We start from the raw sequence: 25,167 nt of genomic DNA on the forward strand, positions 1-25,167 counted from the left end.
ATATGTCCAGACAACAACCAAACAACAAACAATGACCCCTGCTGCCATCCTCAGCACAGATGCTACCAAACCAGATGCTACTGAACATGTTCTTTGGGACTGTTACCTTCACATTCACTGTTTAATGGGCTATTTTTGTGCATCTTTTTTGTCTACATATTTTATTTCCTTAAGTTACCCTCTGTTGTCTGTTATAGATGTGAGCTTTACTTATCCACAACACAATTCACAATTCAAAGAATGGCAGAAGCTGAATAGTGAAACATGCCTGTTTTCCAAGTTCCTTAATAATGACATTTTCAGACCCAAGATATTTGTCTCTTTCAAGGGTACCTTATTGCGCGCACATATCCTTGTTGCTAGAGTCAAATAAAACTGCAGTTTTGACTAAAATTAAAGAAGGGTTCCATTCAAACATCAAATCTTTCATGGAAAAAATGTAATACTACAGTAGTTAGGAGCAGTGCTTTCAGTGTTCATAGGGCTTTCACAGATAGAAGATTATGATTATTATCAGTCTTGAAGATATGTGTGCAATCCAACTGAAAAAGGTACAATAGCCAGGTTGCACACCCTTAAACTAATACTTTGTTGAATCACCTTGTGATTTAATGCCAGCGTTCAAGTTTCTTAGGTAGGAATTTACGTTACCCAAACTTCCTACAATATTCACTCCTGTCGTATTGTGAGGGCCCTCTTGTTCACAACCCTCTTGAGGTCACAGCACAGATTATCTGTTGGATTCAGGTCTGAGCTCTGACTGGGGAATTTCCAGAAGTTTTATTTTCTTATGATGGATCCATTCTTTTGTTGATTTGGACATATGCGTGTGGTCTTTGTTGTGTTCTTCAGCTTTATTTGGAACTCTTCATAATTCCCTCCATCTTAACTAAAGTCCTAAGTACAGCTCAAGAAAAGCAACGCACTGACACCACAACGCTTCACCATGAGTGTGCTGTTCTTTTGATGTACCTTTTTTGCGCCAAACATAACTTTAGGAATTGTGGCCAAAAAGTTCAGTTTTGTTCTCAACAGACCATATCCCCGCATGACTTTTTTATTGCAAATTTTAGTCAGTCCTGGATGTATATGTAAGAAAGGGCATTTCAGGCGTGTCACCAAATTAATAGTTTGAGGATTCCCCTGAGTTTTCATTTTACCAGTTTTTTAGGTGTAGGTCTTATTGCTCGTTTTAATTCACAAAACCTTGCAATCTGTAGAGTGAGCACACGTTTTATGTCCACTGTAGGAAGTTAGGAAGCTCTTTGACATTTAAATATTTTACGAGGGACAGTAGTTCTCCTGCATGTACTCAATGGGTGGAATCCTTCTTTGATAAAATAATTGTATATATAAATATATAAATATTCTGACTGTCAAATGTGCTTTGTAAATATTATTTTAGTAATTTGGCCTGTGCAAATAGATAAATACTGTATACAAAGAAATTTTCAGATTGGGCTGGCACTGCTTGAAGAACTAGCATAAGTCCAGCATAAAGCAGCATATTGTGGGCTAATTGTTCCTTTCACCATTTCCATGCATTCCCATGTCTGGATCAATAGGTCTGACAATGTTCTAAAAGAATAAATTTCTTTAAGACATAAATTGAATGTAGTCTGCTTTGGGACAGAGTTTTTACATGTATATCGTCAGAATGTGATATTAACACGTCGTTCAGCCCTGCAATTTTAAACTCGTTGCTTTATTCCTCGGAGGTCACCACGCTGATCGCTAATAGGTGGCTGCGCAACTCGCGGTATTTCCCTCAACCAATGAGAGTAAGCTATGAGGAAAACGTAGATGGTGACGTAGTTCCAAATATAACGGGCGGAAATTTTCAAAATGGAGGAAATGCAAACATTTTGGAGGGGAGCAAGCCTTCAGCTTTCAAAAGTTGTTTCAAATGTTTCTTTTAATCCATAACCTGTACATTGTACGCAGACTTTGGGATTTATTGCTTTTCTTCATGGATGTGAAGTAATCGAGCAAGATGAGTGTCTCAATCGGCGATAAAATTGAGGTAAGAAAGCTAACTGGCTAAAGCTAAGCGACGTGTCTAGAACCTGTGTCACTGCAGGCTACAATTACATATGACACGAATAAGGATCGCATATTACATGTTTATACTTCATATAAGATACTTCATATTATACAATTGTAACACACTAAGCAAACCTGGCAGCCTTTCTGCTGATTCCGTACTTTATAAGTACACTGTGCACAAAATACCTACAAGGTTCTTGCAATTTAGTCGAAAGTGCAAAAAATATGCGCTCAGCGAAAGCATATAATATTTCGGATCGAAGTCTTGGTCGTCCCACTGTGTCCAAATGCCAGTCGGGAATACGGTTTCTCGTGTCACCCAGCAGGCTGCTTCTCTTGTTTACGTTGTCGTACCGATGCGTCGTCCAGGGAAATTAGCGGCAAAAAAGCCGGGATAATTGCGCGTCTGTCGGCCAAATGTCACCAACAGATGCGGTGTAACTAAGGAGGCCGTCAACAGACCGAGCGTCACACTGTCACCGAGCTGCTGCACCTGCCTGGGCTCTGACTCACGATGTTCGACAAAGTATTTCATTTATTTCAAAACTTGTCAGTGAAGGGCAAAATGGCAAAAGAGGAGAAATTCTTAGAATCGGCCCAGGATCTGAAAATAGAGGTAGGCACATGAAGTGCAGGACGGCTTGATGCTTCTTTCTCATCCACCTTGCGCCGTTCGTGTGTTCTAGTGACGTGCACGGTCCTACTGTCTGTAATTGTCTGGTTTTGTTTTATTCGAAGGACTTTAAAGTTCTGACCCTACTCGGTAAGGGTTCGTTTGCCTGTGTTTACCGAGCGAAGTCGATCAACACGTCTTTGGAGGTGGCAATTAAAACGGTAAGCATGGCCATTTCTCACCACTGTCGCTCGTGAACAGATGGCCTTGTGTCTACACACCTCGTTTTTGTCCCTCTCGCCGCAGATCGACAAGAAGGCCATGCAGAAAGCCGGCATGGTGCAACGCGTGATTAACGAGGTGGAGATCCAGTGTCGTTTGAAGCATCCCTCAATCCTGGAGGTAAAACGCCCCGTGTCCCCGAGGAGTCGCGCTAATTGGGCCTGGGTTAGAGGTGGACCAGGGCACTAATGATTGAACCGCTTGTGAGAATTTCGCAGAAGGAGCCGTAATGACCGCGTGTTCTCTGTGTCTCAGCTGTATAATTACTTTGAGGACAGTAATTATGTCTACCTGGTGCTGGAGATGTGCCACAACGGGGAGATGAGCCGCTATCTGAAAGAAAGGATGAAGCCGTTTACTGAGGAGGAAGGTTTGTGAGAATTGAGTCTGTTACAGGGGGAGGGGATGGTGGCACGATACCTCATGCCTGACCAGAAACTCACTAGATCTTAGAAGGACCAGTGTGTATGACTGATTAATAACTGCATATTGAGCTGAACACTTTTTAAATTGATTAAAAAAATTAAATCTCTTTTTGATCTGATGTGTTTATATGGACATGAATAATAGTTCATTTAGGCTATTTCAGTCACGCTCATTACAGCTTCATGGATTGTCTCAGTCTCGTCTATTGTAGTAAAGATTGGCATGTACAAATAAATGTTTGATTACAATGTTTATTTAATCAGTTTTCTGTTGGAACGAATTCATCTCTACATGAAGTCATAGCAACTGTTTGTATAGACAATAGTTTAGACCGTCACAACAAAAAAGTTATACTCTGTATGCAAAATATGAAGAACTACATCATCTGGCAAAGTTTTGTTTTTTTGGTATGCATTTGGTTTTTTGGTATGCATGTAGTAGTTGAACTAGGGTGTTAATCAGACATGTGTTCTTAATGATTTCTTCTTATCAAATGCAGTGAGGCACTTCATGCATCAGATTGTGAAGGGCATGCTTTACCTTCACACACATGGCATCATGCATCGGGATCTGACCCTCTCCAACCTGCTGCTGACCAGTGCCATGAACATCAAGATCGCCGACTTCGGCCTAGCCACTCAGCTCAAGCTCCCCAATGAGAAACATTTTACCATGTGCGGCACACCCAACTACATCTCCCCGGAGGTGGCTACACGCAGTGCCCACGGCCTGGAGTCTGACGTCTGGTCCTTGGGCTGCATGTTCTACGCCTTCCTTACAGGACGGCCTCCCTTCGACACAGAGACTGTAAAGCGAACTCTCAACAAAGTGGTGCTTGGTGATTATCAGATGCCCACTAATGTGTCACCTGAGGCCCAAGATCTGATTCACCAACTCTTACAGAAAAATCCAACACTGCGTCCTAGCCTTTCAACTGTTTTGGACCACCCCTTCATGACAGGACAGAGTGGACCATTTAGAGACTTGGGAACAGGGGATGGAGGCTCCATAGACAGTGGTATTGCCACCATCTCCACCTCCTCCAACACAACCGGTGGAGGTGGAAATAACTGCAACAGCAGGCTTCAGAGGAAAGCCAGGCATGTAATTGGACAAGCGCTGCCCAATCGCATGGCCCCCATGGCTGGTTCTAGCCAAGATGCTGGGATGGGGCATTGGCTGCCGCCACACAATGAAAGGCACTCCAGAGTAGGCAGAGGGAAGGTGCCCCCTCCCTTGGAGGAAGGCAGACCCCATTCCCGGTACCTGAGAAGGGCTCGCTCCTCAGATCGCTCTGGTGCCTCCTCTGGTCATAGCTATGACAGGGCGGAGCTGGAAAGGAGTCACTCGGAGGAAATGCTTTCTGGTTCTGAGAGGGGCGTGTTTCCCTTGACATCTGCCTACCAGGATCTACCCCACAACTATGAGGACCATGGACGGCTGCCCTCCCCCCCAATCAAGCAGTCTGCAAAGTAAGATATGTAAAAGTAATTTCTATCATGCTGATCATCCTGTTAATGTTTGATGCAGTGTATGTGGAGACTTTCACCTATAGGTTCTCAGGATCTAGACTGAAGAATTCATCTTAAAATTGCAAAATATGCTTTTTTTTTATGCTGGAGACTCTTCGCAAATCAATTTTGAGTTTTTATTTTTTATTTTTGGGTCTGCTTACAGGTCTGGATCTTTTTCAATGCCAGCCCCACTCATCAGTCGACAGAAACCTGAAACAGAAACCCAGCCCTGGTTTACAGATGGTAATTCATTATGAATGTCAGTGTTGGACTGTATGCTCTCTGTATATCAGATGGTTATGTACAGGGAGGCATACTTATAGAAATAATTATTTTTTCCCTTTCATTATAAAACAGTGTGATGTTAAAGGCCACATGCTCTCAATGAACTAGTTCAATAACTTAATTAATAAAGTATTAAGCTTGATACAAATAATGTGCTTACAGTCATGAATAATAACAGATCTTTGTACTAATTGTGTCTCTCTCCCCCTCATTAGGACCTTTTAAGAAGCCATCTGATGTGAGCACCCACAGTAGTAGCAGTGCCAGTTTCCACAGCAGACAGGCGCCCATGGGGGTGCAGACTTCTTGGAGTGAGCAGAACAGTGGCAGAGGTCACACCCCACTGCCCCTTCATAGTCATCAACAGTTAGGCCACCTAACCCCACAGATCACAAAGGTTGTGAGGGACGATGAGATTGGCAGTAGCCACTTTCTTCCTTCGCAAGGCAGGGCAGCGATGCCAGGTCTCTCCATCTCCCAAGGTAATGGGGAGCCAGAAAATGAAAAAAAAGTGAAGGTCTGCTTCCTTCCACTCTGCACGGCCCGGCTCAAACCGATCAGGCAAAAAACTAAAAATGCTGTGGTGAGTAAATAGCAAAAAAAATCAGGATTTTCCAATGTAGATTTCTCTTGGCAGTCACCGTAAAAGAAGCATTATTTGTCTTTACCAGGTAAGCATTTTGGATACGGGAGAGGTTTGCATGGAACTTCTCAAAGGCCATGGAGTGCAGGAGCGAGTCAAAGAGGTCCTCCGTATATCCTCAGATGGATCTATGGTACGCTGCTGACATTTAGTACATTTAGGTTTTAATGTATGTAAATTGCCCATATTAGTTAGAGCACTGGAACATAAAGATTCATATAATTTGTTATGATTTAGTGTTTTCTCCCCTTTACAATAATGTCGTTGAAATCATAACATTTACAGCATTTATCAGAGTCATAAGTTTGCTTACTTTTTTTTTTTTTTTTTTTTTTTTTGGTGAAGGTTACTATTTACCAGCCAAATGAAGGAAAGGGTTTCCCAGTGCTGGACCAACCACCCACTCCACCAGAAGACATTCTCATCTGCAGCCATGAGGACTTACCAGGTTAAATAACATAATTTAATTATTAGAAGTTTTGTCACATAGCTGGGTGTCATTAGAAGCCAGAAATAACCATAACTTATGGACTGAATTATATAGTTCTTGATTTTTAATTAGGTCATTATTCTCCCACAGAGAGATACTGGAAGAAGTATCAGTACGCCACAAAATTTGTCCAGTTGGTCAAATCCAAGACCCCTAAAGTTACCCTGTACACAAAGTATGCCAAATGTATGCTAATGGAGAACTCACCTACTGCAGATTTGGAAGTGTGTTTCTATGATGGTGAGAACAAATCTATTCATAATAGGCCTGTCAGATGTGTGCAGTGGCAACAAAATGTTTGTTTGCTGATGTAAAATGATTTATGCTCTGCCAATTTAGGTGCAAAGACACACAAAACATCAGAGTTGGTGCGGGTTGTGGAGAAAAATGGGAAGTCGTACACTGTGAAGGGGGAAGTGGGCCTGAATGGCCTCAGCTCAGAGTGCAGACAATATGTGGAGCTCTCAGATGAAGTAAGGATATCTGAAAATGTGTTTCTATGTGGACCACTTGGCATTGGATAAATGTGGCATTGTATGAAAGATGAAGGACTGTAAATGTGTCTCTCTCTCTCTCACAGGGTCACAGGATGTGCATGTCACTTGAGGCAGCAATCACTGCAGAAGAACAGCGAAGCGCTAAAAACACCCCATTCTTCCCCATCACCATTGGCAGGTAGGAGTCGTACATTGAACCTACATTGCTTAGTGTAATTATATTCAAAAATATTAAACATTATATGCATTTAGACTTTAATTGTTTTTCAGACTCATGCCTTCTTTTCTTATTTGTCTTCTCTATGCTTGAACAGGAAGCCCGCTATCCTGAATTCTTCATGTCCATCATCCCAGCCCGCTCAAGGCCGGGGACCTCCTGCCCCTGCTGAAGTGGCTCAGGTTTGCCTGAGTCCACCACAGGCTCCTCATATCACCCCTTCTGTGAGTGCCAATACCAATTTTTTTATTCTGTTGATATTTTGGATAGATGTGCGTGTGTGTGTTATTTTACAGACAACTGCCATCTTCTTTTTTTCCCAGATGATTTCCTATGATGGGTCCGACTTCACTGGCGTCAGTGTTGCTAAAACAAACTCCCCTCCACAGTCTACCAGAGATGAACGCATGAACAATGCCGGGAAAGTACTCAAGTCCATCTTTGTACCTAACATTGGATGGGCATCACAGGTAGGGTCCTAAAGTCCTATTACAGTTATATGGTTGAACAATACACAAAGGCATGTTTGTTTGTTTTTTTTTGTGCATAAGACATTTAAGAAGTTTTTTTCTTCTGTGTGGTAGCTAACAACAGGAGAGGTGTGGGTCCAGTTCAATGATGGATCCCAGTTGATGGTCCAGGCTGGAGTCTCTTGTATCACCTTCACTTCTCCTAATGGCCAGACAACCAGGTATTGAACTATGGCCATAATCAGGCTATTATTTGCTTAATTTGATTCATTATGTTGAATTCTTTTTGATGCAAAAATATGGATAGTATGAAAGTGTTTCTCACTTTATTTATTTATTTGTTTGTTTAAATGCCTTGTGTTTCCCCAGATATAAAGAGAATGAGAAGTTGCCTGAGGTGGTTAAGGAGAAGCTGCACTGCCTCTCCTCTATACTCAGCCTCCTGGCCAGTCCGGGAGTGCGGCACTGATGAGCAGGGACCGACTGAATTAATCAAGATGACCTGTTAATAGCACTAAAAGAAATTAAACCAAAACACTAGCCATGTGTGCTGGGTGTAGAAGGTTGTTGCCTTAATATCATAATGGGCTCAGGTGATTAATGGCAACAACCGCAGAAAAAGATCATTTCTGCAGTGCAGATTGTATTGTATCGTGTGCTGGTTTGGTGCTATCCAGTTCAGAACTCCACCATAAATAAAGCTTTTCAATGGGCCATTTTCCAAAAAATGGGTTAAATGGTCATAATTGACAAACACAAACAGCCCACCCCTGAAGCACTTCTGTTAAGCTATCCTGTCAGTCTCCATTGTCCATGGTGTGTCTTTGTAAATATTTTAATCAGATGTACAGATTCTTTTCAGATGAAAAAAAAAGTATATATTTTTTTTACATGTTTGTCTCTTTGTACATTACATCTTTCTCTGATACATTTTTGTACTTGGAACTTGTAGGGTTTTTTTTTATTATTGCATAAGATTCCATGAGTTGTCACATGTTTTAACATGAATGCAATAAACATCTGCAGATTGGGTGGAGTATTGCTGAATTTGTTTTTCCTGTGTATTTTTTGATTGGAGGAAAAAAACAATATTCTGCTACATTTACAGCATTAAGGTTTTAGTGATTTGTTTAAACAAACCAATCAAGAATAATTTTTCATCTGTCATCCATTTGGAATACATTAGAATTAGCCAATAAGGAAAAACAGTTCAAAAAATGAATTGTTAAAATAGTGAATCACTTTTGCTGAAGAAAGAAAATATGCTGTGTTGAGAATGTTGCAAATACTTTATTCAATCAAGTATTTGCTTTTGACATAATGTCCTTTAGTTTTAATCACATTGTATGCTTGGAATCATTCCATAGTGTGAGGCAACCAATGTTTGTTGCCAAGATACTTTGTTCATTCAAGTTTGCTATAAAACAGCATTTAAGTTATAGTGCAGTCTGTGTGTCACAGTGCTGCTCTGCTTGATTTGAAATAAAGCGCTCAGATGTCATTGTGTGAAGCCCTTTTATGGATTCCAGTTTGAATGTAGTTCAGTTCATTCAAATTTTCACCACCAGATGGCATTACATGGATTGTACCGTTTCATGTTTTTCTTTGAAAGAATAAAGAACTAAAGTCTAGCAGCAGCCCTTGCAGAATGAAGACTGCTAATTCTGGATGTTGGATTATGGCAACTTCTCTACAGGTACTATTGTACAGCACAGGCCAAAAGTTTGGACACACGTTCTCATTGAATATGTTTTCTTTATTTTCATGACCATTTACATTGGTAGATTCTCACTGAAGGCATCAAAACTATGAATGAACCTGTGGAGTTATGTACTTAACAAAAAGTGGAGATCTGGCCTCCACAGTCACCGGAGCTTTGGGGTTTGGGGTGAGCTGGATCACAGAGTGAAGGCAAAGGGACCAACACGTGCTAAACACCTCTGGGAACTCCTTCAAGACTTTTTCAGGTGATGACCTCTTGAAACTCATCGAGAGAATGCCAATATTGTGCAAAACAGTTAAGTACATAACTCCACATGTGTTCATTCATAGTTTTGATGGCTTCAGTGAGAATCTACCAAAGTAAATTGTCATGAAAATAAAGAAAACACATTAAATGATAAGGTGTTTCCAAACTTTTGGCCTGTACTGTACATTGGACAAATGGTAAAACACTGATGCTTGTAATCAGCTCAGAAATAATCAACCAAACTGAGTCTAAATCTAACTCCAAAATAGTCATGTGGTACCTGGGTTGCTGTGAGTGTGATATAAAAAAATAAAGGCGAACAACTTGAGCATTGTGCATTAATGAGTTACCACTATATTTTATTACTAAGGCCATTAATACCTGCAAGCTTCTGGTCTGCAGGCTCCCTTGACGTCTTGCTGTAAGTTGTGAAAGGCAGGCGCCACTCCCATGAACTTGTTTGCTAAATACATTTTGATTCATACATTCATTGTTATATTAAATAATGTTGCATTAAATTGCAATAAATTCAGTTAAGCAGCAGAAAAAAGGCTCCATGAACTACTTTGGCGGTAGTGCGTGAGAGGAAAGTGTGCGTGAGAGGAGGACTGTGTACACGTTCCCGAGTGCTCAAGGCAGCACCTTCAGCAATGGACTGCTCCTTCTACGCTGCTGGAAAGAGTCTCAAAGATTAACAGGACGTGTTTGCATGATAATGCCTTTTCCCAGTTGCGTTACTATAAGGATATTATGTCTACACCAACTACTGAACCCCCCCAGCCTGATGCTCTGTGTTTACATTGTTCTATTGTCAATGTTCTAGTCATGGCTGCAATATGTTTGATCTTTATGTATATAGAACATGTCTTATTTAGATACTTAAATTATTCATGTCAGTCAATGCTTGGCACGTTCTGCAGGCTGGAAGGGGAGCTTTTACACACTTTTCTCAGTCCATTTGGTGGCGGTAGATACCTTAAATAAACGGGTCTGCCCACCATAACAGTAAATTACTGATTGTGTAAAGTGTAAGCAATACATCTACAGAAAGCACACAATTACCTCATCATGTGGAAAGAGATGAGAATATTTTGACAAAATGACAGAAAATATGTTGAACGTGACAAATTTAGAGTGGGCTTGAGTCGGTTTGTCCTTGTTGTGATGCACCTGTAGCGTCTTCCTGAGGGCAACAGGTCCTGGATGATGTTTTTTGCTCTGCTTCCTTCCTTCTAACCTCCAGCCATGCAATATTAATATTTATTTAGCATTGAACACTGTGAAATATTATGTACTATAACATTATTCTCACTGTCCAACGTCCACTACACGTTCATCATTGCTGAGAATATTTTGAAAACAAGGTGCAATAATCTAATGTGTAATAATGTGCAACCCACACACACTGTATATAAAACCTTACCCAGTTATGTATTATTCCCATATGTATACAGCGCTGTCACTTGTGACTTTGTTATTCCTGACTCCTTACTGTATTTTGTATTTTTGTATATTTTTCTTGTACTTTTTTGTATATACATGTCTGCACTGAAGGAGTTGTTTTTAATCTCATTTTACATGCGCAAAGTGACAATAAATCATTCTATTCTATTCTACATAAGATAAGATGTTGTTGTCTCCTTTCTGCTTTTCCTGTTAGAGGTCGTCACATTGGACCAACCGGTCTGGTTGTCTGCCCATAGACAAGACAAAAGTTCCTGACGCATCACTCCCCATTTACCTGGGCTCAAATCCCGAGCCGCCAAGGTGCCAGTGAGGTGCCACTGAGCAAAGCACCGTCCCCACACACTGCTCCCCAGGCGCCTGTCAGGGTTGCCAACTGCTCACCAAGGGTGATGGTTAAAAGCAGAGGACACATTTCATTTTGTCACCGTGTGCTGTGCTGCAGTGTTTCACAATGACAATCACTTCACTTTCACTTCACTGTCATTTCAAAAAGTAGACAACAGAGTGGCAGAAATAAACTCCACCCACAGTAAACCACCAATCTGAAAAAATTATTATAAATTATTTGGGAAATATTTATGCTTACATTTAAAAGATAAACTTAAAATAAACGTACACTGTATGTATGTAGACATAGAATATATGTTATATGTTTGTGTGTAGAGTGGACATAGTCTGATAGCTGTAGGAAGGAAAGTCCTTCTGAATCTCTCCTTCCCACATCATGGATGCAGGACTCTACTGCATGGTGTGGGAGATGACAGCTTAGCCACTATATTCTCTGGTCACTCACTGCCACCACTGGGTCCAGAGAGCATCCCATTATAGAAGTGGCATTTACGTTTACATTTACAGCATTTATCAGACGCCCTGATCCAGAGCGACTTACAATTAGTAGTTACAGGGACAGACGCAACTTAAGGTTAAGTGTCTTGCTCAGGGACACGGTGGTGGTAAGTGGGATTTAAACCTGGGTCTTCTGGTTCATAGGCGCCACCCACCAAGTGGCGCTCCGGATCATTCAGCAGTGTCAGTGTAATTCGTTATATTTTATTAAGTTGACTCCTCAAAGAGAACAGGACATTGGGGCCGTAATACGGCACTGCAGTATTATTTTCCGCGGTGTATTTCCACGGTAACTCAACTGTCCAGAACTCGGCCTGGTCTCACGCACTATTTGGACTCGTTCGTCTTTAAAATCGTCTGCGCCTCTCTGCTGCCCCCTGGAGGCCGAGGCCGGAACTGAGGCCCATTTCTCATTTAACGCGGGGCGAGAGACGGCGCTCATGAGAGCCGCGCCGACCTGTGCCGTGGTGGTGGCGGGTACGCGCGTCGCCCTACCTACACGAGCCCAGCCTGACGTCGTCCCTGTCGGTACAAGCCCGAGCGTTCCGGACGCGTGCACGTCGCCTCGGCCTCCGACGAAAGCCCGCGGGCGACATCAATGGAGAGCGGGCGGCGTCGGCGCTAGCCTAGCGTAGCCGCTACCCTGACAACAACTACCAGAAAACGGCGACCATCGCGGCGGACATGCGATAGCGGGTACGGCCGCTCACTCTGCTCGCCGCGACCCGTACACGCGTGCTCGGTTCGAAACGCGGGCAACAGCAGACGCCGTGACGCGACGGGAGAACTCGTTCGCGTGTTTTTGGGACGTAACCATCGCGACCCGTGACCGGGCGATGGGTCGACGTGAAATCTCATCACGGCAGTTCCGGCGAGGGTGGGGCGGGGGTGGTGACCGTTAGCCGTGGCCGTGTCACGCTCGTCAGGGATTTTCGGGTTTCGTGCGCGTGTGTGAAAGTGGAAGTGTCCTCACGACCTCCCCCCGTGTTCCACTCGCTTCTGACAGCAGGCTCGAGTGCGAAGGCTCGCTTTCCGTTTCCGAGTTCCGAGTCCGACGCGTCTGGACCGAGCTGGAGATGCAGACGTTTCTCCGGGGCAGGCGGGTGGGCTACTGGCTCAGCGAGAAGAAGATGAAGAAGCTGAATTTTTTGGCCTTCGCTGACATGTGCAGGTAAGTTTTGTATTTTTTTTTTCCCCGTGTGCTGCTGATCAGCAGGAGTAGGGTTGTCACTCCGTGGAGGGACTACTCCACCACCACCACCACTACTACTGGTATTGTCCTTAATGCAATATATTTGGTCTGAAAAGTTCAGCTCCCGCACCCCACCCCCACCCAGACCTAAGTTAATAAATAGCAAGTAAAACAGAACCGTTTGGTTTCCTCACACCACGTCTAAAATTGCAACACCATAACCACTCCGTGGTTATACTCATAGTAGTTGTAAGATAGTTACTAAGGGAATAAAACAAACATGCATATTTCAAGCCAGGGATCATTTATCGGAACACTTCTGTCTATTCTAATGTTGTCCATTTTAGGTAATCTGTTGGATTTCTAAATCTCTGGGCTTGATTCAGAACAGGCCATTAATTGCACAATTCTACACACACACACACACACACACACACCATGTTGGCAGTCTTTGTTCGCTGAATTAGTGCAGTAATGTCAAGTAACTGTAATGTAATGTTGTGCTAAATGGAGGGCGAAACATTCAACATTCTTCCTTTTGTAGTTGGTAGGGAAGTCCGATGTGGTTTAAACCGTCTGAGGCTTGGTAACAATGACTTACTGTGTGACTGTGACAATATATACAAAAATGTAAATGTAGGGCACAAATAAAACCGGACAGGTCACACCACTCTTATTTGTTTAAGTTATTTATAAAAGCAACATTACAGGTTGATGGTCCTTATGTTGAAAAGCGTGGCGTGCTGGAGGGCTGGCGTGTTGTGTTCTGTCAGAGATGTCGAGTTGCCTGCACGTGACCCCCGTACGCGTCCGGACCTGACCAGCTTCTCCACTCGGCAAGTCGGTCCACCAGTGCCGTGACTGGAAGCCTCTGTAGACTGATGAGGAACGCTTTCCGTGTTCCCGTTCAGTTTGGGGCAGGTTGTGGTTTATAGTGTCATGTTAAGAAAGGTATAAACTTCAGTCCGTTTATTTGTATGCATTGGTGGTGATTTGTTTTAGAGCGAAGCCGCTTTGATGAAAGGGCTTCAAACGTGACCCCCCGCCCCTCCGTTTGACATTTGATTGGAGCTGATTGGCGTTTGGTTAATTTGGATTGTGGAGGGCTTGATCTCGGTGGCATGAATGGACGTGTGCACCGTGTGTGGCCTGAGCTCCTTCATGGCAGTGTGTGGGGTCGTCTGTCAGGATTACGTTCACAAATGTGAGCATACAGACCGTCTGTCCGTCGCTACCGACCACTACCTCCCTCGCTTTGATCGAGGAGGTGAAGAGTCAGCTTTTAGCTTCCCTTTTTCATTCAGTCACTCCCACTCTCTCCCCTGCTGGAGATTGTCTTGCTGTTTATCCCTTCCCTCACTCCACCGACCGTGGCAGGCTTTTGAACCTGAGTGTCTCGTTTATCATCAAACGTCTGTTGGTGTTTTAAGGGCAGGTATCAGATGGAGTAAAGCAGCAGTGAGAGGGAGCTTTGAAAATTTTTTTTTTTTTTTTGTGAATGTTTAAACCCCTCATTGGTGATTTAAAACCTAATGATGATTGCATGTGAAAGTTACAACTGGGGGTGGTATTTTCTGTGAAGGACCTTTTTCTCTCTCGCTCACATCCATATGCGTCTATGGTCGAAAGAACGTTCTGTTCAGCAAATGTATTATTGTTTGAAAGCGGCCTTGTGATGCGCTGATGTATATGTGCCTCATGTGACTGTCCCTCGCAGCTCTGTAAAAGATTACATAACCACTTGCTTGAGTGGCGAGTAGAGTTGTCACTGTGTTTATTTATTTTATTTTATTTTAAGAACATGTGGGAAAAAAAAAAAAAAAAAACCCAACAGTGGGATCAGGTGGGATGATTGTACAGCTTTTTGCTGACCTCACATATGACCAAATGTCTCATACTTTCTCAGTGTGACCAGTAAGCTCCGACTGTGCTGTGATGCATGAACCTAGTGAAGTAGGGATGATCTAGAAATTTTGTATTTGGGGCAAAATTGTGTTTTAAGTGTTCAGAAAAGAACCTTTTAAAAAATTGTTTTTATGTATAGTTGTTAATGTAAAAGGTACATATAAATAGCTAATAAAAAACAAATGTCTGAGTTCTTAATTTTTATATATAAATAATAATATATCATGTGTATATGTTATACGAATTGCACAAAAAAAATCAAAATAGGTCTCATTATTTGCATCACTGTTTAGTACTCATGCATTACATAATGTAAACCTATGGAATGATTTTTCATTCTGATCAACATAGCAGTTAACAAGGAAGGCTTTTTGCTACAGTATAGTTCAAATGAGAAAAAATGTCTCTATATCTGCTTGTTCTGTTGCTAAGGAACACTATTAAACAGTCATTACGTTGGTTTACCAAAACTTTAATAATGTAAAGCAATGATATATGAAGTAATATGTTCAAAGCACTAATGTCACACTGCACTCAATTAACATAGCCTCCAGGGCACCCAGCATTCTGTCTGTGCATGAGACGCCAGTGCTGGATTGAGATATGTGTTCAGTCAGAGCTGAACCCACATTTTCTTGGCAATGGAGGTCGGCCGTCTGCCGCTGGCAGGCACGTTCTCAACCAAGCTCATTTGAAGCACAGATTAATGATTGTGATTCATTGTTCATGGCATTTGGACATAAGGTCATCAGGTCACAGTACAAAGTACAGGCCAGTAGATAGAAGCTGTTTGGCCTGCATGCATTGCTGGTGCCCGCTGTTCCTGAAGAGTCCAGCGCTTGTATATATTATTAACACCCTTATTTCAAAACTACAATGCTGATGTGCACAGACAGTGACAGGTTATCATTTAAAAAATCATAATTAAAAGCCTTAGGCCATGGCTACCTAGATCACTGTGTCTGCCAGGTATCTAACAGGGGAAACAGTGATGCAACCCAGGCCTCATAAATGCTGTAGATGAATTAAAGGTCCCACTGAGGTATCTATCTATTATTTTAGTAATATTATTATAGTAATAATTCATGACAGTAGAGTGGTACCTGTGATTGAATGGAGGATTTTATTTTGCTGAGGGGTTTAGAACATGGACCTTGGTTGCATAAAAGATAAGGCAACAATGTGAAGCCATTGCATTCCACACATGCCTGAGCATGTAGAGTTTGCACATAGCGTCGGACCTCTTAAAATGCATAATTCTGCCACCTATCCATATTTTCTCAAATGCCTTCACCTTTTTTAGGTTTTTGTTTAAGCAAGTTAAAAGTCTGCAGAATCTCTTAAAGGGTGTGTAATGTACTCACTGCATGTCTGCTTATAGAAGGACTTAAAAACTATTGAACTGTCTCTGTTAATCAGTCAGTTTTTTTAAATGTATGCGGGTCGGCTGGACATGTCACCTTGTTGAGGACTGAGGGGATGGAGGCTTGTGTTTCCCGATATGCTCTTACAGATCCAACAGATTATAAACGTTTTGTGGATTACCGGTTTAATCTGTTTGTAACCCCTCAGGCCAAATTACTGCAGCTGCCGCTTTGCCCACTGGCCCAGTTAAGATGAGGTGAGAGTTCTAAACCTCTAAATAACCTCGAAATAATTTGACGAATTTCTAATATGTTTTTGCATTTTTTGTGCATGAGATCGGAATAAGCGAAATGCCAACTTTTTGGGCTGTCTGTGTGAGAGGAGGGCTTTTTCAGACATGCACACTAAGTTTTAAACTCACTGGCAGACGTGTTCTGAGAGTGGGATTTCTCCTTATATTAAAAATTTCTCTGATATTCCTGAATCAAAAATAGCCTAGTGAGGAGGGAAAAGTATGTTCCTACATTTAGTTTTTTCTAAATCAAATGAAACCAACCTTCAATCTGTCAGTAATCTGCTGGTTAACGATGTGCTGCGCATGGCAATGACTCAAACAAGAAACTAAAAATATTGCAGTCGCTCCCTGGTGGCTTTCTGCAGTACAGGTAATATGAGTCTGTTAACATTAACAAAGGAACAAATAAATAAAACTAACAAATTTGCAAGGAAAATTAATAAATCAAATAATAATATACTACTTAAAGTTGCTAAAAACCCAATGTCAAACATTTTGCCTAAGTCTCCTACAGAGGTGGTTTAGCTGAATGGCTGAAAATTACATTTATATTTTACAGCATTTATCAGACGCCCTTATCCAGAACTACTTACAATCAGTAGTTACAGGGACAGTCCGCCTGGAGCAACTTACGGTTCAGTGTCTTGCTCAATGCTAGTAAGTGGGTGGCCGTGACATTAACTGGGCTGTTAGCTGCAGAGCTATCAGGCTACTAATGTAAAGGTAGGGAGCATTTTGAACATTTTTATTCACTGAATTTCAACTTTTTCTGACATTTTAACATCCTGGGACAATTTAAAAAGTGTTAAATTTGGCTTCCTTAAACCTGCAGATACCCTGTTATTGGTGTTTTGATTGTAGAACTTAGAACTGGGTTTTATAAATGATATACAGTAAAACCAATATGAATTTGACCAATGGTAGCCATTTTGACCATACTGGCTTACCACAATATAATCATGCCTATCTTGGTTGAAGGTATGGAGTTTACACATGAAGAGAAGGAGGAGGTGCTCGTGAAGAAGGCTGGTGTGAAGTCGGTCATATGGACCTGGTTTGGGTTTAAGGAGAACAATATAATCTGCAAAGTGTGCCAGTGACAGTAATGTCGAAGAGAGAATACAAGCAGGTTCTTAAATGGCATTCTATTTTTTTTTTTTTTTTATAAAGTGTATATGTTCAGATATCTATATCGTTACCGCATACAGTGGGTAAAAAACGTATTCAGACCCCCTTGTTGTATCTTTCCCAAAAAGACTCATGGCTGTATTAGATCAAAAGGGTGCTTTTACTAAACAGTGAGCAAAGGGTCTGAATGACCATGTGATATTTCAGTTTTTCTTTGTTAATAAATCTGCAAAAATGTCAACAATTCTGATTTTTTTTTTTTGTCAATATGGGGTGCTGTATGTACATTATTGAGGGAAAAATGAACTTAAATATTTTAGCTAATGGCTGTAATATAAAAAATGTAAGTGGCTCTGACTACTTTCCGTACCCACTGTATGCTTCAAATTATACCGCAATATAGATTTTAGGCCATATCGCCCTGCTGTAGTAGAAGTGTTGATTTCTGTCATCATTTAATCATTTTGTCATCATTTTCTGACTACCAGTCAGTTCAAGTGTAAGGTTATGTGCTGTTATTGAGGTGAAGTGGAGGTCAGAGTCTGTGTGCGGTAGTGATATTGCCTGATGAAGAGTCGGTCCTCAGAGTGGTCCAATATATCCATCTTCCTTTGTTTGGAAATTGGTTTGTGCCCTTGGGCAATAGCTTTTTTTTTTTTTTTTTATTAGATTTTGATTTGTGCTATGTATCCGTTCTCACCCTTTCTGTCTGGATGGGCACGCGTGTGTTGTAACATGTCAGTGAATAAGTTTCTAAATAACCTGAACCTGTGTGGGGCTGCCTGTGTTCTTGGACGACAAACAGGATCACGTGGCATTTCTGAAAATGTGCTGATAATTTAGCTCTCACAAATGACAAGATACAACAATGCTGACCTTCATTATGTTTATTGAACAAAATAGTGTCCAATGGCTTGTTTTTCCCAGGTTTTGCTCAGGGGCAGGATTGCACGCTTTAAGAGAGAGCTTCTTTGCAGTCCTGATACAGAAAGAAAAGGAGCTTGTATGTTTGTTTTGTCGTGCCCACAGCTCGGGGCTGTGCTGTGAAGGGCTGCTAATCTTTGCTGACATGTAGATTTAGTGCACAGGCCATGGTGAACTGGCTGTGAATACTCTGCGTGTGTGGTGATTATTGCTGAATAAGTAGACAAAGCAGCCAGAACACTGCGTCCTATATCTGTTCCTCTGTATCCATCAGGGCCGCTGTAACGTTCTATAGCAGCAGGAACTGAAGCTCCCAGTGATGTCTCCACAGATATTTAATTTGTGCCCGTTTTCCTGTATGGATGGATTTTGTGTGTGTGTGTGTGTGTGTGTGTGTGTGTGTGTGTGTGTGTGTGTGTGTGTGTAAGGGGAGAAAATGACAGTGAGGACTGGGAAATGTGAGAGCCTGTCCTGGCCAGCTGCAGCTGCTGCTCAGGTGATCCTGCTGGGTGCAGACTGGCTTGGACAAAGCTCTGTGTGGGCCATTAGCATGTCATACGTGGCTGTGCATGGCGCATCCTGTCATTTATGTTAAGCTGTGTTTCGCTGCTTTTCTCTTGTCAGTCACATATGCATGATCATTCATGCAATGTGCAAAGAACCCCCCAATTCAGGGGGGATATAATTGAGAAGATTTCCCTTCACTAAGGGTGATTCGTTAAATGCAGAGGACATTTTTTGTGAATTAGTGGTAGGTGATAAAGCCTCAAATATATTCTATTAGTGCAGACCAAACAAGGTGCATTTTACGTAATTCATCCAACAGCACTGTACTGTAGGATATACAGCACTAGCCTAGATACTTTGTTCTGTGGAAATATTAAGTAAAAGTATAGTTGAACTTCAGATTGGAACAGTCAAAGCGATTTCTCCTGTAGTTTGGTGTTTTGGATATGCTCATGGAGACCCGAAGATGTAGGCCAACCATTCATGCCTGGGTGTGTTGTGTTCTTAGAACACACTCTACTCATAAGCATCAAGCTCCAGCTCCTAAATGAAAACTACCAGTTTGTTCAGGTATTTGGGTCTGGTATTACCCATCAGGGCATGGGTTTCAAATATCCATCATTTTGGCATGAAGAGATGAATGGGCATTTTTGAAATGATTGTTTTTGTGACTTGGACCGGGTTCCTGCTCTTCTGCAGCTCACAGAAAAAAAGAAATATGCCCTTGGCAGACAACAGTTGTCCCTGCTGAGACTGACTTAACCAGCTCAGTATCTGAGTATGGCCTCCAGGTTATTGCCTCAGCTCCTGTTTTATCTGCTGGATGGTTAAGAGTGCTATGACTGCCTTGGGAGTTTCATGACTGTGTGTAGTTTATTGATTTTTAATAAGTCACATTTAAGTGTATTGTTTTTCTGCCACATTCATTCGTTGTTGAGAAATCTGAATGAACATGATCGTCCTGTTGCCCTGCAGCACATTACGTTGCTGCAATCATATGTATTTGTAATCATATGATAATGATGCAACAGAAATTGTAACGTTGTTAGTGGCTAATATATATAACATACATTTTTCATAACTCCTTTACCAAATTATGTTGAAATGACTGACGTGAATAAACATTAACACCTTTGCGCTCTTTTCTCTTTCAGGAAAAGAGGAATTGAGGTGGTGCAGGTAAGCCAAGAGATTTGTTTGGCACATTATACATGTTCTTTGTTGTAGCTGTTGCCGTCATGTATTATTTCTGTTCCGTAAACCCCACCCATGACTGTAGGGTTTTCATTTACACCCGCAGCACTTGACAAAATGGTGTTCTCATTAACAAGCCTGTTTGTGAAGAGATTTAGGGTTTCTTATATCCCTACTTCATTTGTTCGACTGGTCATGTGATTTGGAAGTTTAAGGTGTGGTTGGAAGTGGCTTTTTTGCTAATCGTATTGGAGGGGAAACCTGACATCCTTGAGAAACTTCAGGTTCTGTTGAGCTTAAAGTCCTTTTCTCTTAGAAATGTGAAATTTGAATAGATGCCCTTGTCAGTCCATATGTTTGTAAGCCCTGAACTTCCTCACAGCTCCAGGAACGTTCTACACAGACAGTTAACAGACTCAAAGCCACAGGAAGCTGAGGATGTTCAACCAAGCAACACTTATCATTACAGATCAGCTGACTTTGATTTGTGCATTTTGCACTGTCAACCTTTCGTTAACAAGTTTAGTTAATTAATTGTGTACAATGTTTCTAGACAGGATTAAAAAAAGGACTTGTGTTTTGCCAGTATGCATAGGTATGAAAGAAAAGAAAGAGAGCCTGACAATCAAGTTTATTTCCACTCCATTGGCCTGTGACCTGTTAAGGATGTGGGTTTGATGATCAAAAGCAGTGATGTGCACTGTATTTGCTCTTTGGATGAGCAAATACAGTGCAAATACATACTGCAAAATGTGTCTGAAATGGTCTGATGTTCTCAGACCATTTCTCTGTTGAGGTAGCAGATTGTATAGTAGCAGATTGCTACCTGTAGCCTCCAATGCAAAGACAGCAGTTAAAAATCTAGCAGTGATATTATAGCTGAAACTTGTCAAGGCAAAGTGACTTAATGGACACAATGGCATAAATAATGTGTACAAACATGATTTATGGAGCTGAAGTGCCAAACATAAGTTCTTTTTAGTAAACAGCTTTGTTGCTGTGGGCTTGTCCTGACCTTGTAGTGAGAGCTGAAGGTACAGTCCCTCTCAACGTCACACAAGCCTGATGCAGGAAACTGAAACCCTTTCAGTGCCACAAGCTTCTCATGCTTGAATGATCCAATTCACTGAAGTTGGTGAAGCCTAATGAACTCATTGTTATGGGAGATGTTTGAAAGTGTGAATGGATGGAGAGAGAGAGCACTGGCACGAGACACTGTGGTAGTTTGAACTTAATTTGCTGAAATCAATTCACCAATCAATGTTAAATTCAGTTTGGGGTCTTCTCCAAAAACCTGTGAGTCATCTTGGAAAAAATGGTGTTCTTTACATTTGGGTTACTTTGTGGAGGACATAAGAAATGGTACTTTATTTTAAAAAAATATATATTTAAAAAGTTCAAATCTTCTGGATGTGACTCATCTGGTGTTGGAAAAGTGTGACAGCCGGTGAAAGAGAGGTGGGTCTTTGTCCACATCTCAGTCAGGAGAAACCGTATGAGAGCAGACTGGATTTGACCCACATACACTTCACTGTGGGGAGAAATGGGAAACCTCTTTCTCTTGCTTTGGCTCCTCTCTCTCGCTCTCTCTCTCCATGTCTCAGAGTTATCTTTGTTCTCTTTTGCTTGCTCCCCCCCTCAGAGTTTTCCTCTATTGTAAGGATCCCAAGTACATTCAGTTGAAAGGTGCCTGGGAAGGAGCCCAAAGTAAGCAGCTCTCTGTTACTCTGAGGGAACGTTCAGGAATCTCGTGGGACAGAGGGGCTGTCTGTTCTTTTTTTCAGACTGTGGCAATGCCACGGCAAACCCAATCAACTTTGCGCTACACCGTCCTCTCTGCTTTTCTCTTCTATTGATCTGCAGAATGTGCTGAATGTGAGGATACTGGCAAACCTTCCCACATACAGGTTGTTCCTAAGACAGTCTTGCAGACCCTATAGATACAGCTACCCACATATACGAAACCTCACAAACTGCCCCTGGGGTGTGGTGCAGAAGAATGTACGATTAATTAACAAGGACACTTTGAAGACAGGCCTCAATATACAATGCCATGGATGGATATAATGGTTAGAGATTTGTGAGCCACAGTAGGAATGAATATTAGTATAAAGCAGTCTATTCCAAACTTTAATTTTTATTTCACTGGCCTCAGTTCTAAATAGGGAAGCACTAATACTGGTACTGGAATCTTGCAAGGCATTGCACTTGTTGGACACACAAACAACATTACAGGTCTGTCTTCTCATGTTGCAGTGTTCCAAGCCTGGTCTCAAAATATAAAACACATTTCAGGGATATTTTATGTCTGTGAGCCACTGCCATTTATGGGAGACCCATGGAACGTCAAGGAGGGTGGGAATTTATTAATTCTCCTCATTATCCTTTGTGTGAGTTTTTTTTTTTTTTTTTTTTTTTTTCTACATTTTCTACATACAATCTACATTGGTAGATTCTCACTGAAGGCATCAAAACTATGAATGAACACATGTGGAGTTATGTACTTAACAACAAAAGGTGAAATAAATGTTTTATATTCTAGTTTCTTCAAAATAGCCGCCCTTTGCTCTGATTACTGCTTTACACACTCTTGGCATTCTCTCGATGAGCTTCAAGAGGTCGTCACCTGAAATGGTTTTCCAACAGTCTTGAAGGAGTTCCCAGAGGTGTTTAGCACTTGTTGGCCCCTTTGCCTTCACTCTGTGGTCCAGCTCACCCCAAACCATCTCGATTGGGTTCAGGTCCGGTGACTGTGGAGGCCAGGTCTCCACTTTTTGTTAAGAACATAACTCCACATGTTCATTCATAGTTTTGATGCCTTCAGTGAGAAGCTACTAATGTAAATGGTCATGAAAATAAAGAAAATGCATTTGGCCTATACTGTATATCTACATGTGGCATTGGTTTTAGGGATTCTATAAATACTTCGATTTGACCTTTTTATGATAACGTCCACTGAGAACAGGGGTTGGCCTTTTCTCCAAAGGAAGGTCATCCATGGTTATGTCACTGCTTGTGAAAAAAAAGACTTTGTAAATTGAATAACCCCCATGGGAAGCTTCCTTTCTGTTTCCATTTTGGTGTGTGAAGACATATAAGGAAGATTTGCTTTGTATGATGGCATATGAAAGTTGGTGAAAAAATATAATTCCCTGGAAGGGAAATTTATTTATTTATTTATTTATTTTTTTAAAAAAATAAGGATTCCCATCGTACTTCAGTATACTGCTTTGGCTCATTGTTTGGAACCTATGACTGCAACCCCCTGACCCCAACCAGCCGCTGAGTATTTACTTTTCACATTCAGATCTCCTTTCCACCCACCATCTTTTCACTATTCCACTCTTCTTGTGAGGCTCCCTCAGTACATTTAATCTGACATTTTCATCTTCCTGAGCGAGAAGAGGCAACCGATCTCTCATGCTTCAGTATGTGTTAGGCTGTGATGATGCAATTTAGAGCAACTGAGGTCCACCACCAACCTCCAAAAGCCCACAGAGCAAGATGCCCTTTTTCTGTTCATGGAGATTTGATTTCCCCCAGCTCTGTGAAGCTCTCTTGGAATATGCCCAACAAGTTGTGAGCAATTCCAGCTTTATGCTATCCCTAGTGCTGAGGAAGTTCCTCCCTGAGGGAACTTTGAACTTTTTAATAGGCCTGTTAATGGTACAGAGCAAAGAGAAATCTACTCAACCATTTGAAGATGCATAGCTCCACTAACAAGTATATAATCAATGCACTTTCATTTCCTACCATTTTGGGATTTTGCAGTAATTACATGACACCTATTGAGCTGAAGCATTATGCCAATTCCCTTTGTGTAAATAGGATTTTAAATCAGTTTTTCTGACGACATGTGGGCTCTAAATTATGTATGAGAGATGATTGGTTGTTATCAATATTTTATGCAGTGAAAAGAGCCGTGGTGTCCTAAAATATATTTTAATCATGGTCCTGGATATTTTTTTCCATTGTATCTTATGTTTTGAAGTCACATATTATGTTTCCTTTTATTGATTTGGCAGACTCTGTATCCAGGGACCCATAATAGTTTAAAAAGAAATTGCAATTACGTCCTTATGGCCAAACTTATAAATACATAGAACGTGTTCTGTAAGCCTCTACTGTGTAATAAATTATTGAGATCTGTGCTTTGTTGTGTTTGCTTGAAAGGCAGGTTTATTCTTCTTTATGACTTCCTGCATAACTGCTCTTACTGGAACTGAGAGTGATTATTTTGAGAATAAAAATATTTTACGTGCATTTTTTCCCCTGCAGTTTTACCTGAGGAAATACTTGTTGCAAATGGAAAAAGGTCACTCACTTCCCTTTTGAAGGAACTGCCAGGCCATTTCACCTTAATGTTTAAGTTGACCCAAGAGTAATTTCATATGTAAAATAATTATGGCAAATAGCAGTTGTGGCCAGAAAACATGGAATATTGTGACTGAATATGTTTAGTTGTCTAAACACAGAGAGGTGCTTCATCTCCTCCGCTGGTTGCTCTGTAACCATGACCTAAATCAAACAAAAGCTTCTTTTGTCATTCATGCAAGGTGAAACCTGGTATCCCCAGTGCCATCTTTCCTTATTTCGTTCAGCACTTTCACCATTCACATCCGATTATAGGGAGGGGTGAAATAAATCACAAACACTTATTTGAACGCATTTTCCCCACTAATGTCTGTAGAGGATACAGTGAAAACATCCGTTCATCTGTCAGCTCAGTATATCCTCGCCTGGGTCATTTGGAGCCTGGAGTCTCCCACTGTCCTTCATGTATATCCCCTGGGCAGGTCACATAACATGCACATGATTTTTTTTTTTTCCTTCTACGTAGTCAGACCACCCAGAGGAACACCACATAATCCCAGAGGGAACTACAGGGAATT

At 41.5% G+C, this 25,167-nt stretch overlaps 3 protein-coding genes across 6 annotated transcripts in view; all 3 read left to right on the top strand.

Annotated features, from left to right (window-relative positions):
• hspa4l (heat shock protein 4 like) overlaps window positions 1-1,527 on the top strand; it is a 13,722-nt gene extending 12,195 nt beyond the window's left edge. Inside the window, exon 19 of the mRNA XM_028975058.1 lies at window positions 1-1,527. This exon is cut by the window's left edge and continues 189 nt beyond it. The gene's annotated coding sequence lies outside the window, so the exon portion shown is untranslated.
• Window positions 1,528-1,817: 290 nt separating this feature from the next.
• plk4 (polo-like kinase 4 (Drosophila)) lies at window positions 1,818-8,406 on the top strand. Of its 2 annotated transcripts, none has more exons than XM_028975057.1 (16): window positions 1,818-2,023; window positions 2,785-2,880; window positions 2,966-3,061; window positions 3,197-3,311; window positions 3,867-4,839; window positions 5,045-5,124; window positions 5,382-5,749; window positions 5,838-5,942; window positions 6,155-6,257; window positions 6,390-6,539; window positions 6,639-6,772; window positions 6,880-6,974; window positions 7,111-7,237; window positions 7,337-7,483; window positions 7,598-7,704; window positions 7,853-8,405. In XM_028975057.1, exons 1-16 carry the CDS (start codon window positions 1,994-1,996, stop codon window positions 7,950-7,952), a joined length of 2,826 nt encoding a protein of 941 aa, XP_028830890.1. In that variant the 5' UTR covers window positions 1,818-1,993; the 3' UTR covers window positions 7,953-8,405. The 2 variants fall into 2 exon arrangements, with proteins under 2 accessions (XP_028830890.1, XP_028830889.1); XM_028975056.1 differs by lacking the exon at window positions 1,818-2,023 and adding an exon at window positions 2,415-2,662 and having other exon boundaries at window positions 7,853-8,406.
• Window positions 8,407-12,189: 3,783 nt separating this feature from the next.
• Window positions 12,190-25,167, top strand: part of itpk1b (inositol-tetrakisphosphate 1-kinase b) — a 33,136-nt gene continuing 20,158 nt past the window's right edge. The window contains exons 1-3 of one of the 3 annotated variants that reach the window (XM_028974939.1): window positions 12,190-12,461; window positions 12,772-12,936; window positions 20,236-20,260. In XM_028974939.1, coding sequence (XP_028830772.1) covers window positions 12,842-12,936; window positions 20,236-20,260 — 120 coding nt within the window. In that variant the 5' untranslated portion in view covers window positions 12,190-12,461; window positions 12,772-12,841. Of the gene's footprint in view, window positions 12,462-12,515; window positions 12,937-20,235; window positions 20,261-25,167 lie in introns of those variants that run through there. The other 2 variants (XM_028974950.1, XM_028974932.1) reach the window with 2 other exon arrangements.

The sequence above is a fragment of the Denticeps clupeoides genome, chromosome 1 (assembly GCF_900700375.1).
Source record: "Denticeps clupeoides chromosome 1, fDenClu1.1, whole genome shotgun sequence".
In the NCBI taxonomy this organism is placed as follows: domain Eukaryota; kingdom Metazoa; phylum Chordata; class Actinopteri; order Clupeiformes; family Denticipitidae; genus Denticeps; species Denticeps clupeoides.

What these genes read in the sequence shown, in the direction of transcription:
- plk4 (XM_028975056.1), top strand. Translation starts at nt 2,561, where the DNA reads ATGTTCGACAAAGTATTTCATTTATTTCAAAACTTGTCAGTGAAGGGC. An exon ending in ACATTGGATGGGCATCACAG is followed by an intron (nt 7,484 to 7,597) that starts GTAGGGTCCTAA and finishes TCTGTGTGGTAG; the next exon opens with CTAACAACAGGAGAGGTGTG. An exon ending in CCTAATGGCCAGACAACCAG is followed by an intron (nt 7,705 to 7,852) that starts GTATTGAACTAT and finishes GTGTTTCCCCAG; the next exon opens with ATATAAAGAGAATGAGAAGT.